The 18,672-nt window shown below is 45.3% G+C and overlaps 2 protein-coding genes across 2 annotated transcripts in view; one reads left to right on the top strand and one right to left on the bottom strand.

Moving 5' to 3' along the window:
• The window catches only part of git1 (G protein-coupled receptor kinase interacting ArfGAP 1), a 28,858-nt gene extending 18,483 nt beyond the window's left edge, over positions 1–10,375 (top strand). The window contains exons 15-21 of the mRNA XM_071533268.1: positions 2–154; positions 1,601–1,951; positions 3,458–3,538; positions 4,160–4,236; positions 4,899–5,075; positions 5,630–5,693; positions 5,864–10,375. Of these exons, the coding sequence (XP_071389369.1) occupies positions 2–154; positions 1,601–1,951; positions 3,458–3,538; positions 4,160–4,236; positions 4,899–5,075; positions 5,630–5,693; positions 5,864–6,079 (1,119 nt within the window). The 3' untranslated portion in view covers positions 6,080–10,375. The remainder of the gene's footprint in view (position 1; positions 155–1,600; positions 1,952–3,457; positions 3,539–4,159; positions 4,237–4,898; positions 5,076–5,629; positions 5,694–5,863) is intronic.
• A 30-nt stretch (positions 10,376–10,405) lies between these two features.
• Positions 10,406–18,148, bottom strand: tp53i13 (tumor protein p53 inducible protein 13). Its single transcript, XM_071533289.1, has 9 exons — positions 17,699–18,148; positions 17,473–17,547; positions 16,864–16,899; positions 16,321–16,379; positions 15,956–16,034; positions 15,628–15,746; positions 14,978–15,177; positions 13,637–14,803; positions 10,406–12,552 (listed from the first exon to the last, which is right to left on the bottom strand). The coding sequence occupies exons 1-9, from the start codon at positions 17,813–17,815 to the stop codon at positions 12,446–12,448; spliced, it is 1,959 nt and encodes a 652-aa protein (XP_071389390.1). The 5' UTR covers positions 17,816–18,148; the 3' UTR covers positions 10,406–12,445.
• Between the last annotated feature and the right edge of the window lie 524 nt (positions 18,149–18,672).

Raw genomic sequence — 18,672 nt, 5'->3', positions numbered from 1 at the left:
GAGTATGGACTCGTCGGACCTGTCGGACGGTCCCATCACCCTGCAGGAGTACCTGGAGGTGAAGAAGGCCCTGGCCTCCTCAGAAGCCAAGGTGCAGCAGCTGATGAAGGTCAACAACAACCTCAGCGAGGAGCTCCGGCGGCTCCAGAAGGAGGTAAGCAGGATGCAGCGAGCAAGAGATGAAAGGAGGGGTAGAGAAGGTCAGAGGTTCAACAACAGCTCACAGCAGAACTCTGAGAAATACAGGGGGGATGGAGAGAGCAGAACTTGAGGAGAAACTGAGCGATGGGGAATGAAGGGAGGGATTTTATAAAGGTGAAGATAAACTAGCATTGGGAGTTCTAACTCCTCAAAAGATGATTATTTCAATATACAGAGGAGAGAGAGATGGGATGATGCGACAAAGGCCATGAGTTGGATCTCATGACATCATTGGCTATATTTACATGGAGTAACTCTGCTATTGTCCTTGCTCAGGTTTTTTTGGGCAAATAACTATTGCCCAATAGCAATAGTAAGTACTGCTCACCACCATGTTTTTGTTGACATCAAAATGTACACAGGACGCCATGCAAGTGTGATTTATTTATTTATTTTTTTGCTTATTAGAAAGTTGGAGCGAATAATAAGCATAGAAATGGGAAATGGAGAAGGTAGAATATTAAATCAGATAGGAGATGGTGACTAGATGATTGAGAGTGTAGAAGAATACACAAGACAAGGAAAGCAAGAAAGACAGGTGAGCAAGAGGAGAGGGAGCAGTCGAGTCAGACAGAAGGAGGGCAGGATGATGGAGAGACAAGTTGATAGTTTAATATCTTTGCAAACTGATTTTTGTGACAAGGTGTGATTTTCCTATGCTGTAGTCATTGACAGATACATTTGCTGACACCTTTCCAGTGTCACTCAATACATTAAGTAGATGTCATTGTCATGGAGGACAAATACTGGTTCCCATTTTGATTTAGATGTCATTTTTACTGAATAGTGCTTATCTGTTCTTCCATTTTGCTTCATTTGGTTTCTTATGATAATGTCATCATCATTAGTTCACTGTAGTCATTAGTTGCCCGCCAATGTCAAACTCCATGACCCATGATTCACGTGTTCTTGTTGTCACTCGATTAAGGATAGAGTGAAGAGTGAAGCACACATGCACTTGTACATGCAAACACGCACTTGCAAGCAAGACACATACAATGAGAAGTAACAGAAATAGTGTGGTCAAGTGAGAGGGTCATTTTAGACAGGAGCGCCTCAGTGCAGGTGAGCCACCCCACCAATTCCCCCTCATTGACCCTTCTTAGCAAACTAGGTATGTATGTAGCCCCTTCCCCCTTCCCTAAGCCTAACTCAGCATGTAACCTATGTAACCCCCCCCCCCCCCTCCCTCCCCTGTAATTATGTGAAGTAATATGTGAAGCCCTGTATATTTGAATATTTGAATGAAGTCTCCCCTCTTAACTGTACCTGTGTTTGTGGATGCTTGTCTTTGACCATTCAGTTGACACCTCCCTCCCTCCCCTTCAACCTCCCCATGTCCCTCCCTCCCTCCCTCCATCCTCTCATCCCCCCCTGCTCCCTCCCTCCTCTCCTGTAGATCACGCGGATGCAGACGGAGAACAGTGCGCTGCGGGGGGGCCAGCAGGCTGGGGGGGCGGCCGGCCACGGGGTAGGGGGCCCCGGTGGAGGAGGAGGGGGAGGAGGCCACTGGCCAGGGGGCGGGATGAGAGGAGGAATAGGAGGAGGAGGGGTGGGTGGGTTTGGGCCGGGCGGGGATCCCCCGGGTCTCTCGGTGCCCTCTGCGGTGGCCCCCCACTCCCATCCCCACCGGAGGGACCGCCAGGCTTTCTCCATGTACGAGCCCGGGGCGACCCCCGGCCTCAAGGCCCACGGCCCCCCAGCCCTGGACTCCCTGGCAGCCCGCCTGCAGCCCCTCAACACACCCAGCGTAAGTTAGAACCCCCCCGCCCCCCCCTCCACCTCCCACCTTCCTTTTGGTGACCCTGATTGGCTCTCTGTGGCCTGATTGACGGGTGGTAGTCCAATCCGTATCATCTCTCTCTTTCCCTTTAACTCTTTATCTCCCTGCATCTCAGTTCCCCATCCTTCTCTTTGAAACGTCCAGTCGTGCATGTGCCCCGCTTAGATGTGAAAGTGTAGGATTGCCATGTCCAAGAACGATTAGACCTCATCCTTTTCTTTTAGGGCCATGAAGGGGGGAACTGCATGAGTGTGACCTAAGAGAGAAAGATGGAAAATAGGGATTGTCTTGTCTGGTCTGTTGCCTGGTGACGCCTCTGATGCTCTGCTCTCCAGCCTGCTCTGCACCCTCTGACCTTTCAATTTTTCAACCCCTTTTTGATCTCCAGTTTGCTCTCCTGTCCTGTCCTACTGCTGGACCGCTGCTTAATCTGGGAACCCCGGCAATATCACACACACACACAGACACACAAAGGGAAGGAAATGAACTTTTTTGTCTACAGGCTACAGTGGCTGGTAAATTCCCAGATTCACCAGCCACTTTCACAATTTTACCAGCTAACTAGGATGGAAAAGTAGCTCCATCCAATGGTTGCTTACCTGGCAAAGTGGATGATAGAGCAGACAACTAGGCAACCAGATATAGCATCTAGCAGCATTTGGCTGGTGACTGCTGTGAATTTCCCACCCTGCACACCCGCACACCAACAGAAACACATGCTAAGTTGCCCATGACTCCCATGACTTATCTGATGTTTTACAACCATCATGAGAGGCTCAGGACAACCCAGAAGCAAGGCTATGGCAGCATCTATGAAGCTATGCAGACACACAATTACTTGCCACTGCTATCAAGCTCTCTATGGAGACCCCCATAGAAGATAGAAGTCGGTGTCCAATTCACCATCTCTTTACACAAAGATTTACCTGTTTGTCTGTCTGTTTTCTTTCTGTCTGTCTCTCTTCACCTGTCTGTCCCTTGCTCACTGCAGTGCAGCCGTGCATCCTCTGGATGTAAGCATTCTGTCGTCTGTCTGTCTGTCTGTCATTGGGCATTGCATTTTTTGCCACTTCATCCTCAAACGTTGGATTCTCTCTCTATTTGCAACTATGCATCACTTCTGTTGATTATGCATTCTAGTATTGGAGATCAACAACAGTCTGTAGTGTTAGTTCGGAGTTAGTTTAGTTGAGTGTTATTTGACCTTCAGTTTTAGATCACTGTAGAGGCATGTAGTCTCGTGGGATGATGGGTGAACTGCTGAGCTGATCTAGCACTGCTCTCATTGGGTTGTTTTCCTGCCCTCTGCAAAAACCTCTCTTTCCCTCTGTCTTCCCCACACTATACCGCTCTTTCCCTACATCTTTTTCCCTGCTTCTTTTTCTCCTTCTATCTCCTTCTCCCTGCACCTCTCTCTTTTTTCTTCCATCTCTCTCTTCCTCTCTCCATCCTTCTGTGCCCCTCTCTTTCCAGGTGAGGAAGGGTGGTCCTGGGGGCCCGGCACCCTATGGGGGCCAGCATCTCTCTGGATCTACGGAGATGGGAAGATACATGGTGAGTTCTTGTAGTTTCGCCTTGACTCAAGATTGATTTTTTTCATCTTGATGATTCTGCATTCAGAATTCAGTCCCTTCAGGAAATTGAGGTTATAGGATTGCATTGTTTTGCCAAATCAATCTCCCACAAATATTGCAAGGGCTTGCAATTTTTTACCCAGTACTGCACTTTTACTACAGAAAACCCCTCGCACCCTGTTAAAAAACTTAACTACAATATAAACAATTGTTGCATCGTTGCACTTGCAACTTTTACTACAAATTAAAACTTTAAACATCCCAAAATGCCTTGCATTTTTTATGAAAAGCATCTGCAATGTTAAGGATTTTTATGTCAAAATATTCACAGAAAAACATCCTCTAAGAGACTGAGTAATAAATGCCTTTTTAATAATACATGCCATTTGGTGGACACTTTTATTGAAAGCATCACATATTCAGATAATCACACTGTGAGAGCATCCATTTTATGGTATAGTAAGCCCCAGTGGGAATGAACCCTGTCGGTGTTGATGCCATGCTCTGTCCATTAAGCTCTGCAGCAGCACACAGGGCAGGAGGATGAGGTGGATGGAGAGTGTATTGATGCAGCGTGTTGTTGCTGTGTGTCCCTCCCCAGGTCCCTAAAGCAGAGAAGCACGGCAGTGGAACGGATAGCGACTATGACAACACACAAACGTACGACCTCTCGCTAAGGTCAGACTCACTGCAAGTCACTGTACTCACAGAGATATGTTATTTATTTCAGCAATTCTCATCTTCTATTTTTTAAACACTTTCACTAATTTCTAATAACAAGTGTTAAATACTGTGTTACATCTCAATTTGAAGAATTTTAATCCAAATTGAGGTATCCACCAGTTTGAAAAAATTGGACACCCTAGCCAAGTTATTATCCAACTAAAGCCCTTTACTTACAAAATATTCACCTCTCTGAGGATAGGAAAATTTGTATTTTTTAAATATTTAGTCATGAAATTAAGCTTACAGTTTGTTCTCAAAATGGATATATGAAACGCTTCAGTTAGGCCTATTTACTGCTTTTTTTATATACTGTCCTGGACACATCACAGAATTGTATTCACTGTGAGACTATGCTGTACTCTGTGCTGTGTAAACTTGGCACAAGGTCCACGTGGAAAAGGAAGTGGCTGATCCTCACTAACAGTTTTTAATGAGAATCACAGAGCAGATGGGGAGCTAGACGGTCTCTTAAGGCTTTTAACACTTAAAGACGGCATCGAGGTGCTACAGTCTATCTTCAGACCCAGGCTGCTAAATGTCCTCCGTGACTGTCACCTCGCCTCATTGGTCTAAGGTGTTAATTAAAGTGTATTTGCCTGCGTTTCCCTTTTCAGTATGGGCCGCAGCAGCGAGGAGGAAGGCCGCGGGGACTCCGAGGAGGGAGGGGGCGGGGAGGCGGGGGAGCCGGACCCCACCTTGCCCTGCACAGAGGACGTCATACTGAAGACGGAGCAGGTGACCAAAAACATCCAGGAGCTCCTGAGGGCCGCGCAGGAGTTCAAACACGACAGGTAGGAGGGAGAAACACACACACACACCAAGAGCTGACGAATGATGTAGTGCCGAAAACATCTTCAAAACATCTTAGACTAAATACTACTTATTATATCCTTGCTGTTGAGTGCCACTACATTCTTTTAAATGAACATTTGGTGTGAGGAAAACAGACTGGTCTAAGCGGAGCAGCCCACCTACCAACCAGACATGCACACGCCTACAAGTTCTTCATCCTGCCTACACACAGTTCAGTGGATTTTTATTTGCATCAGTCGCACTTCTAACAGAAATGGTGTTGCTTTCATATACCAACATTAACATCTGCACCAAGTTAGTGCAGTAGATAAACTTGATGCTGTCTGGAATGGTCCTGTCTAGCTCAGTGGTACAGCATGGTGCTAACATTGCCAGGGTATGCACTCATGGTACAGTAGGGCAATTTGTTCCCACCCAGTGGTACATGCATTATAACAGCCATTTAGACCAGTCCAGAGCATCAGTTCATGGCTATATATTACAACTTCATGACCTCAGTCAATCATTAGAAGCCTTTTCTTCTCCTCTTCAGCTTCGTTCCATGTTCTGAGAAGATCCACTCCGCTGTCACTGAGATGGCCTCACTCTTTCCCAAAGTAAGTTCCCTGTCCCTCCGTCTGCTTCTCCCTATCTTTCTTTGTCTCTCTCTCTCTCTCTGTCTTGGCCTCTCCATCTCTGTCTCTCTTTCTCTTCCTTGTTCTCTGTTTACAACATCTTCCATCTGAACATGTGAGGCTAGTTTTGACTCCCCTTCATCTCTCCATAGCGTCCGGCGTTAGATGCGGTCCACTGCTCGCTGCGCCTGCTGGCCTCCAGCGCCTCGCGGTTGCAGGTGGAGTGCCGCAAGGCGTCGCCCTCGGAGCCCGGGGCCCCTGCCGTGGACTACCAGCTCCTTACCCAGCAGGTCATCCAGTGCGCCTACGACATCGCCAAGGCCGCCAAGCAACTGGTCACCATCACCACCCGCGAGAAGAAACAGTGACCCGCAGACGGATGGATGGAGTGAAGGATGGATGGATGAATGGATGGAGAGAGAAGAGGGAGAGCGAGGACTAGGGATCAATGCATGGATGGGCCGAGAGGGACGGGAGGGGGCTACTGGGAGAGGAAGAGAGAGAACAAATTTTCACAGCTATAGATGGGAGGACGAGAGAGGGGGAGTGACTGAGAGAATGATGGGGAGAAGAGGAAAGGAAAACTAGGGAGACAGAAAAGACATGGAGAGAATGTAGGGGAATACAGGGAAAGGGGACAGAGGAAAGTAAGGAGAATTGATTGTTTAGATTGTAACACTACAGAGAAAATTGCGGGGAGGGAGAAATTCCACACGTTGTGGAGGGATCCGCAGCAACCCAAATAAACCGCGTCGGAGTCAAACAGTGATATGTATAATAACCGCTTTAACTGTGATATGCATACGTGATTAACGATGGCGGTGATGTACAGAAAACGCATCCCGAGATATTACCGCTCTTTGTTTATTCTCACCTCTCACTCGCCATCCCTCCCTCTCCCTCTCGCCGTTCATCTTCACCAGGGAGGGAGGGAGTTTAGTGTGTGAAAGAGAGCGCAGGAGAGAGGTAGGGAACTAGATCAATGAACTAGACCTCGACAATACGCCGTGCCGCCTCCGTCCCTCCCTCCGATCCCTCCTTCCAGAGTGTGGTCGGGATGTTTCTCCTCTCCGTCCCTTCGCCTCTCCCTCTCTCTCTCCATCCACATCTACCAGAAAACAAGGCCCCTCTATCCCCAGACAGGATGAGCTGGAGGTGGGGAGAGGGACCCCTCCAGGGACCTGCCTTGCTACACCCACCCACATCAACCCCACCCCATCCCCACCCCCACCCCATCCTGCCCCACCCTGGCTCTCAAGACACTCCCTCCTGGGTCAGCCTTAGCAGAGGGCCCCACTTCTTTCCCACCAGTCTCTATGGTTCTCTAGACCCCCCCTCCCTCCCTCCCTCCCACCCACACCCCTCACCCTGACTTGGTGGTACACAGCATGACTTGGCATGTTTTCCTTTTCCTTCTCTTCTTTTTCTTTATTTTTGTTTTTTTCCTCTCTTTTGAATATGCAGATCGGTCGGATCTGCACCTCTGAGGACAAAAATTACTGACTTAAGAAAACAAACACTTACACTGGAATAATTGTGATTTGTTGTTATTATTGTTTATCATGCTCATTGTTTTTTTTTGTATTATTGATATTTTTACTGACTGTCATCATGATTTAACTGTTTATGTATGTTTATTTCAATGTCTCAAATATGATTCTCATTCAGTGGAATAGGGAGACAGCCAGGAGTACGTGCTCAACCTCTGACTGGGGTGGAAATAACACATGCACGCACACACACACACACACACACACACACACACACACACAAATACACACAGAAAATAACCTGTGAAATGGTCCTCGACACTTCTCAAGCACTCCTTTTCTTATCTGGATGAGTTTTTTTTTTTTTTCATATTGAATTGACGTTTTGGTTTTGTACCTGTCATGTTGTGATATGTCCTGTGGCCAAGGGGTGGAACAGTTGCCAAAGGGGAGAGGGTGTAGGGGGATTTGTTTTCAGTTTGATTTTCTGTCAGACTGGAAGTCCCTTGGTGCGCTATGACAGGACCTAGGTCAAACTGCTCTTTCATGTTTCCTCAACTGTTTTCTGTGCACTCGATTTACCATACAACTTGCCTGATTTAACAGAGCCAGTGGAATCATCTCAGAATCAATCCCACATACATTTGCTGTGCCAAGCAAGATGATGAAATCAAGTGCACCATTTGGTCCGGTTTGTGTATGAGGATCAAACCCCGCCCCCCCAGTCTGGCTTTAAGACGGTATGTCATTACGCGACAGCCTGAACAACCTTTGAAGAGAGACAGCGGGTGTGCTCCAGTGTGCACACATTACATTGGGGCTGAATACAGCAACCATTAGTTGCATGCATGTTATCAAATGTTCAGCCACATATTAGATTGATATAGCATACCGGTATGTTGCAGTAAGCTTTAAATAGACTTATCCTCATGTTGTGGGAACCACCAGATCTAACAACCTGAAACGTTACGTAAGGTAGCTTAGGCTGGTTTGTCAGCTGCATTAGTTAAGAGCTAGAACTCATTTCATCCACATATTTGGGAAAATACCTTCATTTGAAATGGTTTCAACCACCTCAAGTGTGCTTGATTTAGTTTGCCTTGTATTATTTTGACTTTTTAGACTTTTAAGTGTTTGACAAGCAAAATCAAGCCCACATTCTGTTTTCCTGAAATGCCATTTCCAATGGATTGTCTCTGTCATGGCCTGCTGATCCGGGCCACAGAAGTCGTCACTTATAGCTCACTGTCTCTGAACTCTGCTAATGAGAGAGACAACTTTGGGAACAAAGACGTTTTTACAAACAAGATACCGCACTTAGCCTACTGTAGGTTTAAAGCTTCTTGTACTGTGCCGAACAAATATGGTTGCGTCTGTAACAAGGATGCAGACGGGCTATAGCGAGTCCTTCCTAGCAGTTAGCTCATCTAACTGACTAGAGGACTAATTTAAATTCACTTCTAACCCTTCTTCAATGATTCTTCGGCTGGTTTCTCAAAGGGTTTGTAGCTTGTTGTTCCTTGCATTGGTCAACTCTACAGTCATGCTCTCAATGCACAAAATGTCTCTCTGTGCATTTAATTTCCTCATGTGAAACATTGTCCTCATTCTTCAAACAGAAACTATGTGACTATTTCCTTTTCCTTGCTTCACTGCCCTCAGCGAGGAACAATTACAACTTAAGCTCCAAACACTTTGAGAGATTGATGTCAGAATACCTTCAGCACTTCTGCGTGCGCTTTATTCATGTTTTGTTTTGTTTTTTTTACTCCCCCACTATCACCTGGGGTCTCTGACTGTCGATGTTTCTCAGTCTGTCATCTGGTTTTACACATGTCCCCGTAGGGGAGGATGGATCGGTTGGATGGCTTGCTCCGTTCCCTGTCAAAACAAATCATGTCCAGAAGACTGTTGAAATGTATCATTGTTCGTAATATTGTATGCCTTTGCACATCATCATCTCCTGTTTGAGTGGCTTAGATACAGTGTTGTCGTACTGTCTGCTGAAAGAGCACACACACGTCCATACACATACACACACACACACACACACGGGGCCAGTAGAACAGCTTCTAACGACTTGTCCCTTCAATCATGATTGCCCAAGTTCTAGACTAGAGCCTTATATATGAACATATATTTTCATGGTATATTTTATATTAAGCTATATGTTAGGATTATGTTTGCGAGATATTTATGTCCATCTATTTGTTTGCCAAAGTGGGCTTCAGGCTATGGTATCCATTCACCAAATCTCCAGTCAACCCTTAGGTCTTGACACCCTATGCATCTTAATCTAGGTCTTGTGAGTATGGTTATGTTGTGGTGTTTGCCCCCCTATCTAGTCTCTGGTCACATTGTACATGTTAATGATCCTACCAGAAACTACTGCAGTCAGCACAGGGAGCGAAGAGCATGAACAACAGTGTGGGCTAGGTGTGATCTAGCTCATTTCTAAACAGTGTGGTATTAGTTGCACTATATTCAAATGGCAAGTGGGGTGAAGTAGGATCTAAATTATGTACTGCACTCGCCCAAAGGTTTTAGTGCAGGTACGTAGGGTGCAGGATGTAGGGGTCTGATTTGGAATGGGGCCATAGGGAAGGTCTGAAGTGCACTTAGGCTCAGCACTACAGTCATCTCAATCAGTGGGAGAGGGGGGGCAGGCTGAAATGCACAAAGCCTAGTCCTTCCCCGATTTAGTGGACACTACGTAGGGTGCCTCTGGTGTGAATGTTAGATGCTTCCGTCTGTCCATGTCCAACACATGTTCTACACCAACAATACATCCAGAACGCATTCACACATGTCCCATCGCCTCACACACACACCCATCAAGTGGACCAAGCCCTCCACAACTACATGCGAAGTGAATTGAACATTAATTATACAGACTTGCAGCCAGTGAACCAACACTTCTCTCTCACACACACACACACACACACCAACACACACTCCTGATGTTCAGCCGTTGGCAGTGCACTGTGGCCTGTACTGTTGCTGTCCCTGTGTTTCTTCACAGCTCTACACTTTGGGAGATGGGTGACGGGAGAATTATCTTTTAACAGAAGACGTTAAAAACTGTATAAAGTAGAGAAAACAATGACTTAAAAGGTCAATCGTAATGGAAACTCATAAGCTGTACATTTGTAATAAAATAATAAAACAAGTTAATTGACCTGGGTCTGTCTGTATTTTGTGTCTTTATTATATGGATGGTGAGATACCACTTATACCATTTCATACACAGGCACACACAAAATCGCTCTCTACTTTCTCCCTCTACATTTGTGTGCTTAATGTTTAACTATCCTGTGTTTGAGCAGTTTTTACACCGGTTGTTAGTTCAGCTTTATAGGTGTAGTCATTCAGGGTAATCACACTCCATTACACAGTAATGGACGGAGGTGCTGCTGGAGACACTCCAGACGCTGCTGGAGCAATGGCCTCATTTCTCCGAGCGAGGTCTAGAAATCTCCCGGGCAACCGATCAGGAAATGTAAATAGCTACAATATTGCTGCCATAAATATTGAGGATGTAGTGGTGTTTGAAATCATCTTAGTGTTGAGAATCAGCACACCAAGCGACTGTATAATGTTTTTGTCATTAACATGCCATGTTGATACCTTGAAGCCTTCAGCCAAATGACCACAATCATCTTTTTAAATGTACTTGCAGTTGTAAAACTGATATTTCCTCATCAAGGCTTCAGTTATGGAAAAGATTGTATTTGCTGTATTACTCAGTCAACAGTTCAGACTCTGAATTTAACTGGATAGGCTTGTGTTGTTCCCCAATACCATAAAATACATTGGTTTCCATGACAATACTGTTTCAAACAACAGTCCACACTCTCCACAACACCTCTGTCAAGTAATTTAATCTCATTTCAAGTCCCTCCTCTCTACACCATCCATCTAAAAACTTCTCTAAAATATCACAGCAATTCTCATGTTCGTACCGTCCAATGACAACACATGACACAGCGTTGCTTACAACAGCAACTTACTCACATACTAAACCTTCACAGGTAAAAACAACGCAATATTACTCTAAAACAAAATAAGTATAAAATAAAATGCATATATAATGCAATTCAATAAAATAAATCCTTGGGTAGAAAATATGGCTACACCAGGAATGGAGACATCATGTATCAGTACTGACCATCAATATTGATGGTAATAAAAAAGTATAGTGCACAAAATAGGGCCCTAAATGTTGAATAATGTGGAGAAGGCAATATCAAGACAAATGTGTTGCAAGCAGTAATACAATTATGCTGGACTGGGTTCGTAGAAGGTTTACGCTGCACTAAACAAAACCTGAGGGCTTCTCTTTGGAGCTAATGCTTCAAGGGATAACTTGAGATATCAAACAGAAACAGAAAAATATGGATTTGTCCTTAAAGTACATATACTACCACTTGGTTCCAATGACAAATGCTGAAAAAGCTGCGTTTTGGTTATTTGAAATGCAAATGACACTTTTTCACTACAAGTGCCTTGTGAAGGAGGGTTAAAGGACTAATCCAGAACCACCTCATTAATGAAGATTGTGTAGGTTTACATCAGAGATCCAGCTAGTCATTATATTATTATATTATATTGTGCGTATTCTTTGATGCCTGCTATTTGGGGTCTAGATTCAATTAATGTTAAAACTATGGCAGCGTCTATCTGAACTGCATTTGGTATGAAATGATTGCCTGTGTTCTGGCAGTTCCAAGTACAATGCTCCATTTGGATTGTCAACAAAGTCTTTTTGTTTTCTATATTTCCTTCACACACATGAATGGGCAAGGAAAAGACAATTGAGACTATCAAAATACAGCCCATGAGACAGAATCTATTTTGACCACAGGTTATGATGCTGTAGCTGCTATGTGGTATTTCAGGGTTATCCAGCAGCATGTCCTCCCCTTGTCCGGGAGGTGGCACAATCCAATCCTGTCAGATAAACAGTGTAGCATGTGAAAGACGGGGCTAATTCATGCCATATGGGGATGCATAAACTGTACAAAATACTAGGAACGCTGTCCTAATAATAAGTTGCACTGTGTTTTGCGCAAGCCAGGTCCCACTTGTTTCTGTCAGTCTATTTCATGGACAGACGAGGCAGTGCTAATATTTTGGAGATAAGAAATCCACTCTTCACCTCCTCTGCACGCATTAAGAGTTGGACTCATTCAAAGGGATCCTTAAGGGAGGCTTCCTTCATATTTTTACTGGTTTTTACTGGTTCTACTGGTCCCCATCTGAGCTGGAGGAGTTGGGGAGGAGAACACACTCCTGCCTTCTGCCCCTCTTCCGCCTCCTCTTTGCGATTCTCAGCCTCCTGCGGATCACATCTAAAACACAAACACACACACACATTAATGAGACAAATGTACAGACTGAGGCAGCATGTGTACAATATGTGTGTGTGTTGTGTGAGACTGCTGAGGAATCAGAATGTATCAACTCATAAGTGCACACTGTACATGTATGAATGTGAGTGCTCTGCATTTGTTTTTGTCTTTATGAGCTAAGTTGTAGTTGTGTGTATGCAGTTCCTTAAATAAACTTACCAGGAACACTTACTGACTGAAGTCTATTTCAGTCATGAAGGTGGCAGTGAGGTATTTTTAAGCCTTGATAAAGTTGAGAGTAGAATAGGAAAAAGTGGGTTCAACTCAATATTTGGAGGAAGTTCCTATTATCGTCTGTAATCACTCTAGAAATTAAATGTCAATTAATCGCCATGAGGAAATTCTCATTCTGCATGATCCTTCCAGGGAGGTCAGAGGTCAGCTACAGCAGCCCTGGTGCTGGTAGGAAATTAGTGGCTGCATTCAGTTCCACATAAAATGCTTTGTATGGATGTTGTCTTCCTTTAATCTCCAAAATGCCCAGATGAAAAATGGCTGACAAAGTGGAATTTGTTTGCAATTTCTGTTAAACGAGCGAGCATTCATTCTCCCTTCCTCCCTTCCACAAAGGGTACAATCAGTGCTGAATTTAACAGAAAAATGGCTGATAGAAATTGTACTGCATTCAAAAGCGGGCAGGTTGTCAAAAGATGCAGAGTTGTAAGTATTTGATTTATAGAGACTAAACAATTTTAGCTGCAGTTTAATTTGGTTACAAACATGAGTGTAAAATGTCTCACTGGAAAAATCTTGTCTAATTTTGTTTCCGAGAGTAAATGTATTGGACTTCCTTCCTATACAAATTTGCGAGGGCTTTTAAGTTCTGACTTGCGTTGATCCCTCACCTTTCTTCCCTCACTGAGAACCAGAAGTTTACTTGTTGTACGTCAGAGGTTTCATCACTAGGGGCTCACTGCGGGGAAGACATCAAGGGAAGATGACGTTGTAATGTGGACCCAAATGCAGCCAGTGTCTTGCCCTATGTATGGTTTGGCTCTCTGGTGTGATCTCTGCGGTCACCTACCTGCCACGCTGTCGTAGTCCTGCCGCGGGTCGTGCCAGTAGAGACTGGGCGCGGTCCTCCAGTGGCGGTACAGCCGCGTGTGGAGCACCGACAACGCCAGCAGAACCAGCAGGAAGCCCAGTGCCGCCGCGGCCCACACCGCCTCATCCGTCCTGGGGGTCCTGGGTATCCCCTTACCCAGCAGGGCGGCTCGACCCTGGGCTCCGGAGGCCTCGGTGCAGTCGCAGTGTCCGTCCGGGTCGCAGTCTCCGCAGTCGTGGGTGTTAGACAGGTAACCGGCTGGCTGGGGGTGTCTGTGATTGGGCTGGGGTGGAGGATCAGGTTGGGATTGGGTTTGGGACGCAGACTCGAATCCAGCCTTTTTACTTTTGCTGTGAGTGCGTGTGTTACTGTGCGAGTGCTTACGCTCCACCTCTCTCTCTTTTACATCTACTACTTCATTATCCTTCATCTTGCTGACTGTTAGGTCTTTATCAGAGTCTTTCTCTGTCGTGTTGTGTTTAGCAGAGTCTTTATCTCTGTGTTTACCTACGTCTGTACTCTCTTCTATGGCATTGTCCCCCTTGCTGAGGGGCTGGGCTGCCTGTCCCCCGTCTAAACGTGGAGTTTCAGGCCTGGTGGTAAGGGTGCGTTCACTGGAAACATTCGTCCCAGGTGCGGGGTCTGGGTGTTTGAGGTCAGGATGTTCAGGACCGGACTGTAGTGGTTCTGGCTGTGGTGCTTGGCTGTGTTTCTGAGACTCAGCATGAGCTTTAGGCTCAGAGCTGCTGGATCCTAAAGGTTCAGCTGCAAGTTTAGCTTCCAATGTATTCGACCCTAAAGGAGTTATGGGCCCGGTTGAGATCTCAGGCTGAGGAGCAGAAGGTGCTTTCCCGGAACCAAGGGAGTCTGTTCTGAGGGTGGGCTCAGGCGCAGCCCTGGTCCCTGGAAGAGAGTCTGCTGATGGTTCAGACATGTTGATGTACTTCCGGACCTCATCGGTGCCATTGAGGATGGTTCCATTGGTCTGGTTGGTCAAGGGAGAGGAGGCAGCTCTGCTCTGCCTGCGTTTCCTCCCCTCTTTTATTTTTTTCACACTTCTCTTCTTCCTCCTTGAATCCAGCTCTGCCTCCATCCCTCCATCCAGGAGAGGAAAGAGGGTCCGCTCACAGCATCGCCTCACAGACCCCTGGGGGATTGGAATAAGAGCTATTCAATAAAGCATACCTAGAAACATCTAGAACATGATTGAAAATGCCACTCTCCAGTGCTTTTACTGTATAGTGCATGTGATATTACTAATAATTCATCAGCAAAGTCTCCACACCTGTGTCTTTGGTGAGTGCTTCTCTATGGGGGTGCGTTGCTGCTCTCGCTCTCCAGACAGGTGCTGCTCTGCTGGCCAAGTCAACAGGAGGTTGTACTTCCTGGTCTGTCTCACATCACCATGCTTGGTTCCTGTGGTCGTCGTCGTCTCCAGCCAATCACAGACGTCTGCAGTGGCCACAGTGGACAGCTCCAAAGTACGACCCCAGGATACCAAGGCTACCGGCTGAACACAGATGTACCAGTGAACATACACTCACTCCCCATCTTCCTTCGTCGACTGAAAACTCATCTTTTGAGAAAATACCTCACATCACCTTCTCACCACTGAATCATATTCCCTCTACTCACTTCTCATTGGTCTCAAAAATCCATTGTACCTCCCTCCTTAGCTCTTATTTTATTTCATTTCCTAGCACATCTCTCATACATAATTGTTCTACGGCCACAAGAATATTGTCAGGGTACTGACTTACTGGTATTGGGCTGAACACCCAACTTACCAATGATGTGTTGTTTAACAGATACCTGGTTGTGCGCAGTCGATGCCAAATAGGTCTATTTGTGCTCTATTGTGTGCTGCATGTGGTTTTCTGTTGTTCTGCTCTGCTCAACTGTTCAAGCTGAAGGCATCTAATCTAATCTAAGTTCCCAAAACAACAACAAAAAAAGGTAACATGTGTTCTCTGAGCTCTGGGTGCGGGGTGAGGATGTAGCCAGACAGACAAGAGCGGGCCAGGACGGACAGGAGGAGGCGCTCACGGAGAGGAGCGCAGGGGTGGTAGAGCAATACGGTGGCTCCATGCTGGAAAATGCATACATGCACAGAGACACACACACACACACACACACACACACAACTATCATTATCTACATCCTCAATACACAAAAACGCTGACACTCATGTCACTTTGAATGTTGTCAAATTGTAGGTTCTATATGATGGGAAGGGCAGAGGGGCGATTGCTCAAAAATCTGTGATGGTATTATTGGTTGTCCCGTGTTGTGACTTACATGCAGGTTACTGAGCCATCGTTGAGGAGGACAGAACAAGTACTCTCCACTCTCTGCCCTCACTGGTCTGTACGCTCCACTGCAACACACACACACACACACCTTAATAGCCTTGATATTCCCTATAACATGACAAAATTGCATGTCGACTATTTTATTGCATTGTTACAAAGTACAGACACCATGAATAGACAAACATAATAAAGACACTGCTGTGGGTGTTTGTGAAAGCAGATGTGCATATTTTTGCCTGTGTGTGTGTGTAACCAAAGTCTCGCAACTTGTGTTGGGCCACTCAGTGAGTTAGTCCCCACCTCTGGCTAGCCTACTGTATCATATCTCTGTTCACACACACACAGCCTTACCTGTTGGGAATGGTGTGGCTGTAGGAGATGCGTTTATCCAAGCATACCTGCCTGGCTGGCTGTAGTGAAAAGAAATCAGGTCAAATCAAACATTATCACTCCTGCATCTGGGTTAACAATGTATGCCCAAGTGTCAAACACCCACAAGACAAATACCAAATAGAGGCTGTTGAGTTTTGACCTATTTGTTGTTGTTGTCTTGACTCAACCAGCTAAGCAACAAATAGGGGACAATCTGCCTGTTTGTTTTAGTTAGCCTAACCCAAACTGAAGCTGGGACCAGGCCAGGTCAATGTGGTAGTCAGCATTTCTTCTCACCCTGGATTAAGAAGTAAAACCTTTGGTTTTGTTTCATGCATTCATTAATACTTTGCGAACTTTGGAATCAGATGTGGCATTGCATGTTATCCCGTTGTGTTTTGATTTTGGGAAGCAGCCATATCATGTTGGTGTTTGCAGGGTCAAAGGTTGTGAAGGATATCTCCATAAAGATAGCAGTTGCTAGAAGACAGAGATTTCTGTTTGTAATGTGTGTTGACTCACCTCAGGATCGTACACTGTGTCGATACTGGGAAGTCTCTGCAGACAGAGGAGAGAGAGAGGCACATGAACAGCCTGGTTTTTGACAGCAAGACACTGCTAAAAAAAATTTGATGGATGTTTAAACTGATGATGTGTACACTTTGCATATTAATCATGCATTTCAGGCTTGCGGTCATGTCAAACAAAAAATGGATTCTATGTTTGATGATTAAATCAACTAACTCCATTGACTGCAATACAATACCATTTTAACTGTGCAGTCTGACTACTGGTTAGAATTGGGCAACACAGAGGACAACCTGGGCCAAATATTTTTTACAACCACTTTTGAATATTTGATTTAACCTACTTGAAGTGCCAGATGGACGGGGTTTACCACATCAGAACAATTCAGATGATGTCAGCAAAGTTGCCACTAATATAAACAGTACTTTAAATGAATATTTCAACTACTTTCCTGCAATTGTTTAAACTTCCTGGCACTCAAGTGTGCAGTCCTATGTGGCAAAACCCCACCCATCTGGCACCTGAGCCGGCTAAAACAAATCAGAGCTGAAGGCGATGTGTAACACGATTCAGTGGGATGAGGTTCAGGGTATCCATAGTTACCTGAGTGGACTGGGGCCAAGGAGACACAGGACAGACCCACTCTGCTTCCTGAGGCAGGTCCCTCTCCAGGGAGAACTGTCAAACACACACACACAGAAGTCTATTATTACCCAACATTGATTTGACAGCCCTTTGGATGTATTGCGTACAGTACAATAGCTCAAATGTCTTCATAAAACGTTGGGTGAATACAACATAACGGATGTGAACATTAGTTAAATCCTACCTTCCCATTGTCGCATCCCGGCCACGGAGACCCGGTCCCTGCGCACCGACCCAGACTGACCCACAGCGCGGCCAGCAGGGTCACCGTCAGCGGCGGGGTCGTCGTTTGGCTCCGCATGACGACAACCAGTCACTCAGGTGTGATTAGACACAAATTTAGTGGTCATCTCTTCCCTCTGGCCCTCTAAAGAGCGGCAGACAAAGCACTGACCTTTCATAGTCCCAAAACACTAATTTGCATAGGCAAACTTCCATAGCGAAAGGAGCTAGGAGGCGTGAGAACGTGCGTAAAAACCATAAACCGTCACACCGACTCGACTCTCCGTTTTCTTTCTGTACGCAAACGTTAGTTGTTCCACATCTACATCACATCACATTAAGTTGACACTGTAACTGCATTTGTGGTCACGCATATAAGGGTAAAAGTAGGCTACACTGAAGAAATAGTCCACCGATGTAAGGTACACCAGTGTCAAGCTCGCCAAATTAGTAAACGGTAACTTTCAGTTATTTTTTCAAAATAAAGCTCTTATTGATGAACACAACTTTGCTATCTTGAGGTCTTATTTTGTATCTATTGTTCAGATATAATTAAAATGACCTAATGATCCCACTGAGTATTTCTATACGACCATTTGTGGTTCAGTACGGCTCAATATTTAATTATTCTTTTCGTTTTAAATAGTAATTTCGATTCTTTTATTTTGAAGACAAAACGAATTCCCCGGTATTGCATTGACTATCTCTGGTTGACTTGATGCAGCTATAGGCTACGGAAGTTCAGAAGGGACAGAATACCAACTATTGAGATTTGTAGGGGAGGTTTTAACGCTGAAAATCCACACGGCGGCGACAAATGTTCAGCCATCGTCTCGCCCGTCTTTTGAGAAATGCCCTTCTACTTTTAAAGTATTGGTGTGCTGAGCCAGTAGCTAACATCCTTCTAAAAAGTGTTATAGGATTATTGTATTTCGT

The sequence above is a fragment of the Centroberyx affinis genome, unplaced genomic scaffold (genome assembly GCF_046629955.1).
Source record: "Centroberyx affinis isolate AG114_WGS23_722 - 3 ecotype Tasmania unplaced genomic scaffold, CSIRO-AGI_Caff_v1 ptg002349l_1, whole genome shotgun sequence".
Classification (NCBI taxonomy): Eukaryota; Metazoa; Chordata; class Actinopteri; order Beryciformes; family Berycidae; genus Centroberyx; species Centroberyx affinis.
The sequence above is the reverse complement of the archived record's forward strand: the minus strand, read 5'-3'. Positions and strand labels throughout refer to the sequence as shown.